The 12639-nt window shown below is 49.7% G+C and overlaps 5 protein-coding genes across 5 annotated transcripts; 3 read left to right on the forward strand and 2 right to left on the reverse strand.

Moving 5' to 3' along the window:
- Positions 1-211: 211 nt before the first annotated feature.
- On the forward strand, positions 212-1956 carry N7511_002715 (ferric reductase family protein; the record flags this gene model as incomplete). The annotated part of the gene is made up of 2 exons (XM_057125140.1): positions 212-587; positions 644-1956. 2 exons carry the CDS (start codon positions 212-214, stop codon positions 1954-1956), a joined length of 1689 nt encoding a protein of 562 aa, XP_056987299.1.
- Positions 1957-2561: 605 nt separating this feature from the next.
- On the forward strand, positions 2562-3409 carry N7511_002716 (uncharacterized protein; the record flags this gene model as incomplete). The annotated part of the gene is made up of 3 exons (XM_057125141.1): positions 2562-2831; positions 2902-3131; positions 3196-3409. 3 exons carry the CDS (start codon positions 2562-2564, stop codon positions 3407-3409), a joined length of 714 nt encoding a protein of 237 aa, XP_056987300.1.
- Positions 3410-5464: 2055 nt separating this feature from the next.
- N7511_002717 (uncharacterized protein) lies at positions 5465-8323 on the forward strand (the record flags this gene model as incomplete). Its single annotated transcript, XM_057125142.1, has 5 exons — positions 5465-6966; positions 7023-7445; positions 7495-7754; positions 7808-8008; positions 8061-8323. The coding sequence occupies 5 exons, from the start codon at positions 5465-5467 to the stop codon at positions 8321-8323; spliced, it is 2649 nt and encodes an 882-aa protein (XP_056987301.1).
- A 137-nt stretch (positions 8324-8460) lies between these two features.
- On the reverse strand, positions 8461-9690 carry N7511_002718 (NADH:flavin oxidoreductase/NADH oxidase; the record flags this gene model as incomplete). Its single annotated transcript, XM_057125143.1, has 1 exon — positions 8461-9690. The coding sequence occupies one exon, from the start codon at positions 9688-9690 to the stop codon at positions 8461-8463; it is 1230 nt and encodes a 409-aa protein (XP_056987302.1).
- A 401-nt stretch (positions 9691-10091) lies between these two features.
- N7511_002719 (ankyrin repeat domain-containing protein) lies at positions 10092-12353 on the reverse strand (the record flags this gene model as incomplete). The annotated part of the gene is made up of 1 exon (XM_057125144.1): positions 10092-12353. The coding sequence occupies one exon, from the start codon at positions 12351-12353 to the stop codon at positions 10092-10094; it is 2262 nt and encodes a 753-aa protein (XP_056987303.1).
- Positions 12354-12639: the final 286 nt, after the last annotated feature.

Raw genomic sequence — 12639 nt, forward strand, 5'->3', positions numbered from 1 at the left:
TTCCTACTGAGGTGCACATTCGGACCGCCAAAATCGGAGGAGCGAGAGTTCGGCTTCCGCTTCCCGCAAACTGCCGCGTCACCCTGGGTGGGGGCTTGACGAATCAAAGCTAAGCACTTTTCAACAGCGTCAACGACAATCAAGGGCTTTGCTTTGCAACTTTATCTTCAGCTGGAGAATACAGCGTGTGGAGCGCCTACATTCATGCATCATGCCCTGGCCGTGGCATTTTGTAGACCTCAGCTCCGATGAAAAAGACCACCGGCGACGCCTGCTAGACCAATACGCACTCTATTCCCAACTATCTATCCTAGTCCTAGCTTTGGGTTATCGAGTCTACCGGCTCAGCACATGGTTATTGGGTGAGAAACAGAGGCTCCATGTCGCGTACACTGCTCTTGGGCAGTCACCGGTCGGCATAGAACCAGCCAGAGGCTGGTCTAGGGCCGCTGCCAGGCGATGGTGGTCTGCCATATGGTGGTTAAATAGTGAAATTTCCCCCAATGTGGGATTAATAGGACGCTGGATTGCTGCAGTCGCCTGGACTCTGTGGCTGCTGTTTCTGTCCGTCAATCAGACCGGTGATGGTAAGCAATTGTTTTCGTGAGTTGGTCTGTTGGGTGCTCAAATGACCATTTCCCAGACTATTTACATGTCACGAAACGCCTTGGAAGTATTGCTGCAGCCCAACTTCCTATTCATTATATGTTGTCTATGCGGAATCGCTATTCGCCCTTGGCAGTGATTTTCGGCACTTCTCACGAACACCTCATCCACTGGCATCAAATATGTGGCCGAATCATTATGATCCTGATTGTTCTTCATGCTGCATTATATATGAATTATTTTGTCCAGACTGAAAACTTTGTGGGACGCCTGCAGAGTCTTCCATCTGTGACAGGACTAATATGCTTGGTCTTGATGTTCGTGCTTGCAATCACAAGTATCGAGAAATGCCGACAATGGAGCTACAGAGCCTTTTACTTCTGCCATCTAGCGATCGGGCTGGCAATATTGCCCATTCTCTTCTTTCATACTCATCACCTCCGGCTTTATATGATCGAGACCCTGGCACTGTTCATTTCCGATCGAATCCTCCGACGAATCGACACCATCACCGACTCGGCAACAATCACTCAGATCCCCGCTACGGACTTGCTAAAAGTCCAGGTTCAGATTCCACCGTCTAAACAATCTCGCTTCCAAGCTAAGCCTGGCCAACACATCTATATGTGCATTTCCTCCGGGAGCGAATGTAGTGGTGGAAACCGCTTACTATCGAACCCGTTCACAGTTGCCGCTGTCTCCGCAGGCGAGATCGCACTATTTCTGCGAACTCGTCAGGGTCCCACAACACAAACTTTGTTGACCTTTGCGGACCGATTCAAGACCCAACCTCGAATCCGCATCGAAGGGCCCTACGGGACTCCCGTTCCCATCGCAAATATCGCCGCGAAATTCGACCGCATCCTCCTCGTGGCTGGCGGAATAGGAGCGACATTTATCCTACCTGTCTACCGGGGGTTGCGTGAATACCTCGATGACGAAGGCGGCGGCCACAAACACCTCAACTTTACATGGGCGTTGAGATCTACAGCAGAGGTTGCTTGGGCTACAGACCTCGAAGATCAAACCTTTGCAGACGATCCCGAGGTTCACATTTACTTGACTCGACAAGTTTCCTCAGAGCATTCCTCGCGCAATTCCTTCTCTCAAGGAATCGAGATGGGTGAAGTGCAGACTCCGGATGGCTTAGTCGGCGGATTCAAGACACTCATGGGACGGCCAAATCTCAGGGAAATCGTGGACCAAACATTCAGCTATCATGGCGATGAGAGTGTGGCAGTCTTCTTCTGTGGACCACACGACATGGCGCGTGAGCTACGGGCCCATGTGGGCAGATGGGTGGCCAAGGGACGATTTGTATTCTGGCATCAAGAGAGTTTTGGATCTTAATTTATCTAGTGTAGTAGGGACTGCTGACGGTTTCTTGGTACGTGGCGGTACGGCCGCGAGCAAAGAAGTCGGTTCTTATTATTGTTCAAGCTTTTGACGTATAGACATCCTTACCGATATCCAGGGTTTCCTACTTTACAACTTTTGTCATAATTGCTATTATCTTAGCTCGCTAATCGCCGCCGAACGGATTTAGCAGTAGCTGCCTAGTAAGGCTATCGACACTCTTAACGAATTTAAGTATACCGGGTTAGATCTTACCGCCCGCCATTCTTAAAGTAGTCTAGGATCAATTAGGCATCATGTTGGTTTGCTAGAACGCGTTTTAGTGTGGTACCGTCGTCAGAGTTTTTCTCGGACCCCCTCTGAAAGGGTAGGCTAAGTGCTCCCATGTAATCTTTTGACGCATTTTGGACACGGTGCGGCTCACTAGTGAATTTCGTTTAGCGCTAGTGCTGACCCTGTTGGCGCCTTGGACCCTGCGAGTCATTCCGCGATCTTAACCTAGGTAGGTTAGTCAAGAACTGATAATATGACAGCCTTGGACCTTTTCGACTCTCTTCTCATTTATATGACCACGTTGCCCTCTTAATCACATTCTTGACATGATGTCGCGAACCACTGAAGATACCCCGCTGCTGTCGGATCCCACAGCCAATGAATTAGGATCCCCGACGGATGAACGATACGATCCGATTGTGGAAAGACATCAACAACGATGCGCCAAAACAATCTTCATTTTGACGTGGAGCTCGGCACTGCTCGCAGTCTTCATCCTTGTTCTGGACATGACCATCATCTGCGTACATCTTGTCCAATTCGGCAGCCTTAGATCCTGGGGACCAGAGTTTGCTCTAATTGGCACCTTCTTCACTGTATGATTTGATCTCACACGAGTATATACTCCTGGCCTGAAAAGTAGACTGCTAACCGCAATTACAACAGCTCCTGGGCGCCGGATTTATCTCGTTCCTTAATCTGGCTCGTTTGTATCTCTGGAACCGACCTATCTGGCTATGGTTGAACCTAGTCCTGGACCTCGCTATCGTCTTTTATTCATTCGGGTTTGGAATGTTAGGGTCAGGAATCGGTGACCTAGGATCATGGGGCGCAGATATACTCATATGGTTCATCCGTATCACCCAGGTCGTATGCTGGTTGGTTGTGGTGTTCGGGTCAGTCAATAACAATCCCACTACTCTTCCCTTTAATACATACCAATACTGACTGGACATCTAGACTGATTCACTTGGCTCTGTTCTTCGTGCGATGCTTCCTGTCCTTCAGCTACCGGCCCTGGCGTGAATATCGTAACTGGACGTTGCCCCGTGGGCGCTTAAGTATTGAGTTCAAGGTGCAATTCCTTCGACAGTCAGACAATTCCGAGGCTTCGCCCGATGCTACTACCTCTGGCACCGGAATCCAGGCAGAAGTGGCGGCGCAGAGTGTTTGAGAGGGTGCATTGTCAGTGTACACCCGATCAGTCATAGCAACTGAAATTAAGCCCATCCATGTTAGCTCTTCAATAGATCAACTATACATAGGCGATACAACGTTCCATTTCAAATATATTTCCTGGATGCGATTAATATTCACGAAAGACTTACGCACCCACCGAATGAGTATCTTTACTCCGACTTATTAAAGAGCTACCTCTCTACTTTGCAGTGCGAACTTGGAAAATGCACATGGCAAAACCGAACGGGCAGAATCGTAACCATGTGGATCAAAGTTTGAGGTAAAAGATATCTGCTTTGATTGGCTGAGTCGTACGGCAGAAAGGCTGTAAGCAATTGGAACAGGCAGAAGCCATATTTTATGCCCTAGGCCTGACATAGACTCTCTGGCAGGATCACATGGGAACAAACCTACGGTAGTACAGGCTACCGAAGAGATGACAGATCAAATCATTAAGACAGGAAGAACTTATCCGAGACTGCAACTGACCGGAGATAATTTGGATCCAAATTTTCCCATGGTGCTATAATGAATAGAACCCGATTTTAATAATTTCTATCGGCCGTTAAAACTTGCAAGGCTGATATCCTATCTAAAAAGCATGTAGTTCTAATTGTCGATCAGAAACCTAAAGCGTTGCCTATATTACATATGTCTAGTCTTGATGCACTTTAGTTTCACTGAAACAATATCGTAAAGTGCATACTAAATCTAGTATATAAGCTTTTGATCTTCCTCTTCAACAGGGAACAGCCGCAACCTGTTCACGTCTTCTTGCTCTTTCAACTCCCCCAGTTGCCGTTTTAGTGCATCATTCCCTTGAAGTAAAGACTCAATCCACAATGCAGCTTCCTCAAGAACATATTTCCTCGTGTAAGAGTGCTTCTCCAACCCCGGAACAAGCTGACACAAACTTTTATATCTTTCCCCAATAATTTCCCTGCGTTTCTTTTCTGATCGACAATGGCACAATTTCTGCCCTGGCTTTTGAACGCACTTCCTCTTTTTCTGCCCTGGCTTGTTTTCCAATTTTATACAACTCGCTCGTCGAGTACATGTGTTTTCTGGCGAGGGAGCCTGTTCTTGGCCTGGTGAGGACGACAAGGATGGTGTTTCGGAGAGTCTTTCGTTTGTTGGAACTATCGAAGGCTGAAACATGGGAAGGGTGAACCCGTTTAAACCCAAGGGATCGGTCGGTTCTTTTAGAGGAGCCTGGATTGGCAGGGATGTTGGAGATTCGGAAAGGTCAAACTCTATATCGACACTGGTACAGAAGCTAGCCATGTTTCGCATCAGGTTCTGCACGAGGCGCTCTTCTGTCCAAGTACCGACGGGAGAGGAGAATCCGTGATAACAAAAACTTGGGTCAGATCCCCACTGGAGACCATCTTCAGCTGGTAATCGGGTTTGAGATGGCCTTCGGGGCTTTTCGACCTGCCATGGGCAGGATGCAGAGAGGGCATGATGGTCCATATGAACCAGGGGATTTTCGTATTGCATTTCGAGTCCCGGTAGATGGACGACTCCGGTGGGATGTAGTTTATGCCGTGAGATTTGACGCGATATGATGCGCTGCGCAAGATTGAGTGGTTGGAATGGGGTGGGCTCAATGTTCTGCTATTGACTGGTATAGTTCAAACAGAAGCGTCGGGGATTTCCAAGTCTGGAATGCAGTGTTGAACAGTGGCTTGCTGCAATGTAAGAAGATCACAAGTATGATTCCACTTACTTTTATCTGGGCGACCTTTGCATTATGACGAGGGTGTTCATCAACCCCGGAATGCACCCGGACTCCAAGGTCACCCCCGGGTGTGTTCCGGGGATCCACCACATGACGTCCCCTGAGGCTTCCAAGTGAGTCCGGAATTTCAGCCAGTCAGCTTACTGACCACAAACTCAAGTTAATGAACATGGCGCTTGGCCTTATTTCCCCGTACTTTCCCCACCAAATTAGTCTTTTCTCTAGATAGGGAATACTTGCGATTATAAAGGGTTGGCCCGCACGTGACTGCCATCCGGCTGTGTTCCGGGATTGTTCTGCCCCTGATGCATGCCCACGTTCGGTCACCACCCGGAATGCCAATCGTGCATATCGCTGTGGGTCATCACATATAACTTCGTCATAGGATTGATTGGACAAGGAACAGAACAGATGCCTTCTAAAGGTGGAATTGCAAAACGGGAGACACCTCGTCGACGCAAGATCGCTCTCGCCTGCGAGTCATGTCGTGATAAAAAGGTCCGATGTGATGGAGCAAAGCCTATATGTGGTCCATGTGTTCGACGCTCTTTCACGGTGGAGCAATGCGTCTATAAATTGGATAATGCTCGATCTGCCAGCAATGACGAGTATTTGAAAATTCTCCATGATCGCATTCGCGATCTTGAAGATGCATGCGCAAGAGGTGGCGTTGATGTACCGCCGGGATTAGTCCAACATGGAGATGATAGGGCATCCGAAAGACCAGAGAGTCATTTGGGACAAGGTATGGATTTGGATCCACTAGATGCACAGTCCAGAACTTCTGTTGCTGCTGAAGGGCTTCTGGGACTAGGTTCTACGCCGGTGTTGCCTGTACAGAGTCCTCTGACTTCAACACCTACATTTCAGCCGCCGCAATATAACGCACAAAGAAGTCAATCGGTAGTAGAACAAAGCTACAGAGCTCCGCATGCCTCTTATTTTTCTCCTGGCTCTGTTCGGCCGCGAGAATCAAGTATTTACCATTCCCCGGCTGTCAACTCACATGGTAATGTCACTGCTATGGGTGCAATATCAGTTGCAGAGGATGCAGAGGATACAGATTCGCCCGGGGAGCAGCAGTACTATGGTAACTCCTCGGTGGCCTCTTTCCTGCGTCTTGCCGGAGAGGCAATGCCTCTGCAGTCATACATGTCAGCTGTGCGAAACAGCAAAACCGAACCAGCCAGATCGCAGGGCCCAGACACCGGGGTTTGGAGAGATTTAGGCCATCCATCAGCCGAGCTTCGGTTTGACGACTTCTCTCTACCGCCTCGGGATCTCGCAGATCATCTCCTTGAATGCTACTGGGAAAGAGTTCACTGCCTATTTCCATTCTTTCATAGGCCTAGCTTTGAGCGTGCCTACGAAAATCTATGGGGCTCGAATAAGGCACCGAAACCTGAACTACCACAGCTCAATATTGGTCTTGGAGGTGCTTCTGATTACGGTCCCAATTCAATGGTCTTTCACTGTGCGCTCAATGTCATATTTGCTCTTGGTTGTCATTTTTCCGATATCCCGGCCGCAGAGCGAGAGGCAGCAGTATACTCCTTCTTTCTCCGTTCAAAGCGGTTTGTCGGTCTTGATCTCCTAGACATAGGTACAATCGGCGTTGTTCAAACACTGGTACTGGTTTCTCTTCTACTTCAAAGCACGCCATACCCAAATCGATGCTGGAACGCAATTGGGCTGGCGTGTCGAGCGGCTCAAGGACTGGGCTTACATGAGACAACGACCCAAACTTCGACCAAGCCGTTAGAAACTGAAATTCGGCGTCGAACATGGCATACTTGTGTCATCATGGACATGTTAGTGAACCTGTGGCACCATAACCTTCATTTTACATGTCTAACATTCAAAACAGGATCGTGAGCATGACCCACGGTAGACCTAGCATGACCTCTCATCTCGCACCAGTGCCATTGCCCGTTATGGAGTCTGATATACAAGCGGACGATCCCTGCGAGCTCAGTGGCCAGGCTTGTGACCACAAAATGGGCTATATGACATTTTATGTTTCAAGTATTGAGCTCTACAAAATCCTCGAATCTATTCTATCCGAGGTCTATAACGCTTGGCAGAGCCGATCAAGTAATACTCGCACTTCGTCACCGCGGGGTGCTAAGCACTGCAGCTTGGATGTGCTAATGGAACTCGAGGACAAACTTGCTGCATTTGAAGCAAATGTCCCCAATCCATTGAACTGGACAGATGAGCAAACGCAACAGCGTACAGCTGGCACTCAATCTGCGATATTCAAGCGCCAGCAAAACGTTTTGCGCACCAGGTATCATACTTTCCAAATATATCAGTTCTTTACCTCTAACAAGTTATAGATTTATACACTTACGACTTCTCTTATACCGTCCTATGTTCACTCAACTTTGCTCCGAGGAGCGAACAGGATCATCGCGTCGCTCTGATACTCAGACTGGAGACAGAGGCGGCGCACTAACTCCAGACAAAAACATCATATATTCATCTGTGTTCTCCAAATGTGCCGCTTGTTGTGTGATGGCCGCTATGGACTTAGTTTCCCTTGTCCACGAGACATATCGAACCACAGTGACTGACACATGGTGGTACAACGGTTTTTGTCAGTTTTCATCCCGCCTAGATCACCCTTTTTATCTTACTGACATATTGAAGATACCTCTACTGCAGGCTTTATTCTACTCATGTCAATTTCCTGCCATTCAATCCGAGAACAACTCGACATCAAAAAGGTTGACGAGAGTTGGCGCAAGTGCGAAGAGATTCTGGCATTTATGGCGATTTTCAGCCAGTCTGCTCGGAACTCTTTACAATTTTTGCAAGTAACGCATCAGCATATCTCACAAAACTACTCTTGTATTTTCCCCTAGTGCCGGTTGTGGATTTTCATACGCTGACATGTTAATAGCAACTGGGCGACCCGGTGACACCACCCCTCTGGCTCTAACTCAACTGCAGCAGAAAGGACATCAGCAAGTAAACCGACCTGATTTGCCAGTTCAGCCTGCGGAGCCAATTAACATGGAGCATGATACCCGCCAGGAGTCCAATAACACAGATTTCAGTATTTTCACGGCTTGGGATGAGATGGGCTTAGGTCAAGAGGAGTTTGGCTTTCTTGGAAGATTTGATTTGCCAGATCTTGCAAGCTGGTTTACCGATGTTCCTTAAGTCTAAGGGATTATCCAGTCGGGGTTTGGTTTGCTATCGTACAGCAGATCGAATCTCTATAACGTTGATGAGATCTCCTTCTTTTGCTAGATGATGTTCTTTTCAAGCCACATCACATATTCTCAGAATCAAGCTATCTAGTCGCTTCTCTGCTTCTTCGTTCGACCTTTGAATCCCCAAGCAATCTGATTCGCCATCTTGACATCCACCCCGAGGTCGTCAGCAAATGAATACACCAAGCCCGGATTCTTCTGAAACCAACGCCCACACATAATCACATCCAACCCATCATCAATGAGCTTCTGCGCAAGCTCGGCAGTCCGAATACCCCCAACAGCAGAGACAATCATGCTATTACCAACAGCCCTTTTGATCTCAAGCGCAAATGGCGCCTGGTATCCAGGACCAGATTTGATACTCGTTCCCTGAAGCGGATGAATCCCACCAGAACTGACATCCAAAAAGTCAACCCCGCGACTTGCAAGGATAGGAGCAAGTTTGACACTATCAGCAACAGTCCAACTCTCAGGGAACTCATCAGTCATATCATCAAACCAGTCCGTCGCACTGAGGCGTACAAACAAGGGCATGGTCCCCGGAATCACAGCCCGAACCAAATCAACAATCTCCAACGTCAACCGCGTCCTGTTCTCCCAACTGCCGCCATACGCATCGATCCGCCTATTACTAATCGGACTCAAAAACTGATGAATGAGATACCCATGCGCAGCGTGGATCTCAACAACATCAAACCCAGCTCTGACAGCCCTCACCGCCGCCGCAACAAACGCCTCCTTGAATTCCTGGATTTGAGCAAGACTCATCTCCCGCGGCTGCGGGTAAACATCATTGAACGGGACAGCAGAAGGCGCAACAACATCCTCAGGCCAGCCATCAATATCGGCCGTCGCAGTCGCATTCATAGACACAAATGGCGCAACGGTACTAGCCTTGCGACCGGCATGACTGAGTTGAACACCAATTTTCTGGTCTTGGCTGTGCGCAAAGTCGATAATGCGCTTCAGCGGTTCAATCTGTCCGTCTTCCCATAGTCCGATGTCCTGTGGTGTGATTCGACCTTCTTTCTGGACGGCGGTCGATTCCATCAAGGCTAGTCCGGGTCCGCGCTGGATGATGCCGCCAAGATGCGTGAGGTGCCAGTCTGTGGCGTACCCGTTTTCCGCCGAGTATTGGCATAGTGGTGCGAGGAAGATGCGGTTTTGGAATGTGACGCCTCGTACTGTCAGCGGGTCGAAGAGCTTGGGTGGGTTTTCGATGGTTGCTGTGCCGGATGGTGGTCTCTGGGCTGGGGTGTAGTATGGTACTCCCGGTGCGGGAAGATTATCAAGGATATTGCCTGCAGTCATGGTTTGGAATTGTGAAACTGTCAGGGTTTGGTTTTGTTTTGTTGCGTGGAGGCTATGTGTTGTGAATTATATATCTCATCTCGGGCTTGAATGCGAACGCCGACTTGCAAGCAAAAAAGATTCTATTGCATGTATCACATTACAGAACCAATTCATTGTTTCGCCTCAATCATTTACGGGAGATTGAGAATACGCCGAATGCAAGAAAAGAAGAAATTGTCTCGGGATCCTGACTTTTTGCCGATGGCTAACACATAGGATCATCTTGTCCCTTTCATACTCTCTACCAGATAACTTGTCAACTAATCTCACTACTCTGTGCGTGAATACCAATAAAGTGTTCTAATTTAAAAAAGCTCATTTAAAACATACAATCGAGGGATATCACAAAACAAAACTCCTCACTGCCGAGCGTTATTAACCAAAAGCTCAATCCCTTCCGGCCAGCCAGAAGAATTCGCCATATCCAAGACCGTCGTACCCATCTCATCTTTCTGAGCAAGATCAACCAGACCCCCCTTCTCAATCAAAAGCCGCAACAACTGCAGGTCACGGTCCTCAATCGCCTGCATGATAGCGTTCCAGTCACGGTAGCATTTATTCGGATCAGCGCCCCGCTCAAGAAGCAACTCGATCATGGCAAAGTCACCATCATCGCATCTCCGAATGGCCTTGACGAGCGGCAAATGCTCACCAGGAGCATTAGGATCGGCGCCCGCCTCGTCCAGAAGGTAACGCACAATCAGCCAATGGCGCTCCCGCAGCGCAGTCGTGAGCGGCGAGAACACGCCGCCGTTCTTCCACTCCACGCTAGCACCCGCGGCAATGAGTAATTTCACGTTCTCTAGTTGATTTGCCTGCACGGCCTTTTCCATGACACCCTTGTGGGCGGCTAGATCGGTTATGCGGGGCAAAATCAGCCGCAGCATGCTCGGCGCCTGCGTCGCCATGTATATCGGCCAGTCTTTGCCGCGCAGGTTGGCATCCGCGCCGTTTGCGAGCAACCATTCTAGCATTTCGGGCCGGTTCTTGCGGATGGCTGTCGTAACGGCTGTGTGGCCTTGCTCGTTGCGGTCGTTTGGGTTGGCGCCTGCTTCGCTGACGAGCCAGTGCAGAGCCTCCGTGTGGTTCTCCTGTACGGCGCACTCGACGATACCGGGTGGTTTGCGCAGGTCTGCACCGGCTGCCACTAGGTCTGGCAGGAAATGGAGGCGTTTGTGGGTAATGCACTTCCACGCTGGGTATTCGGATGCCATTAGATTAGGGTCAGCGCCGTGATGAAGTAGCAGGGCGAGGATGTCTGGGCGGTCATCCCGGATGGACGAGCAAAGGGGAGTGTATATTCCATCTTTCTTGGAATTGGGGTCCATGCCAGCCTGCAGCAGGACGCGCACAGCGTCGATATTGTTGACGCTTGTTGCTTGCTCCATGAGACCGGGAGTCTTTTTGATGTCAGCTCCGCGCGCGAGCAGGATGCGCAGGCAGCCTGGTCGGTGGACGGCGGACCAGAGGACGTGTTCGGGTCCCGGTAGATTTGGGTTCGCGTCTTGGTTTAATAGGGTTGTCACGATGAATGGCTGGTCGCTTTGCACGGCTTCGCATAGTGCTGTCTTGCCGTAATCGTCTTTGCGATTCGGGTCGCATCCGGAATTGAGCAAGGTTTCGATGGCCTGCTGCGGTGCTCGCTTACGAATTGCTTCGATTAATAAAGTTGTACCATTGCGAGTTTCGTCTTTGATATCGACGCCGTGCGCAAGCAGAGTCTGCGTGAGCCTGGCGCTGGCAGAGTCCGTATCTGAATGATTGTAATTCTGCAGGCTAATCTCCTCAGCAGAAGCCGTTGAATCGGTTTTGGTCGGTCGTCGCGGCAGTGTCCGGTGCTCGAAGTAGGAATTCTTTTCGGAATCACGTCCAGACTGGGTATTTAGGAAGCCGTTCAAAGACAAGACAGAAGACATATCATCCGTTATGACGTCTGGTTCTTGGCGAATGCTTGGGTTGACTCGGGAAGCAGCAAAGGATTCCTTTGGAGGAACGGATGGTGCCGATCGCATGGAATCAGGCGAACGGCTTTTGAATGATGATGCGGATCGCTCATTTTCGAAGGACTGCGTCTTGTTTATGCCCATCACGGAGCGGCCTTTGGACACGCGATCGAGCGCTGCGGCCAGACCAGCGTATCCAATGCCCACAGACTCCTCCGGATGTGCGTCTCCCAGGGACCAGTGGAAGGCCATGCCACTGATCTGAAGGGTCTCCGTGGTCTTCTTCAGCGACTCATGAATCCGATTGAGGTCATGGCTTGGCCGATGCCATCCTCGCTGAATCTTCCCCAGTGTTCCGCGATGTTCATACTGAACAAGTTTCAAAATGACCTTGTCGAGTTGTTGAAAGTCGCGGTACGTGGAGACGAATTTCTTCTCCACCTCTTCAATTATCACATCGGGTAGGGCGCGATTGGCGCCGGCTAGTTCAGTCACTCCGGCTTCAATAGCCCACAACGTGCGACAGGTATCGAGGAAGGTATGGGACAGTTCGCGAAATCCGTCAGGGAGGTCTTTGGTGGTGCTAAGGTAATTGAGCATGTGCACAGAGATCTGGTTGCCTAATTGCGTGGCCAGAGCCGAGACGCTGCAAATGGTTTCCTCTGGCGTGGCCGGCATGATTGCAGTGAGAGATTCACCTGGACGGAGGGGAGGAGATAAATAAAAGAGTCATGGAAGGACAGACTGCCCGTAAACAGCCCACGCGAACATGGGGGCAATCTGACCCGGTCAAAGTTAGGGCCAAATCCTCCATCTATAAAGTGGGGCCCGGTTTCCACATTAGGTTTAACGCTTGGCGGAAAAATGGCCGGCAATCTCGATCTGGGGCGTAAACCATGGCATTGTTCTGTTTAGGGGCTGCTGGACCCATGGTTCGACTGAGTCAATGCGGTCGGATCGGAGC

The sequence above is a fragment of the Penicillium nucicola genome (assembly GCF_028828085.1).
Source record: "Penicillium nucicola strain IBT 29836 chromosome Unknown utg000002l, whole genome shotgun sequence".
NCBI classification, from domain to species: domain Eukaryota; kingdom Fungi; phylum Ascomycota; class Eurotiomycetes; order Eurotiales; family Aspergillaceae; genus Penicillium; species Penicillium nucicola.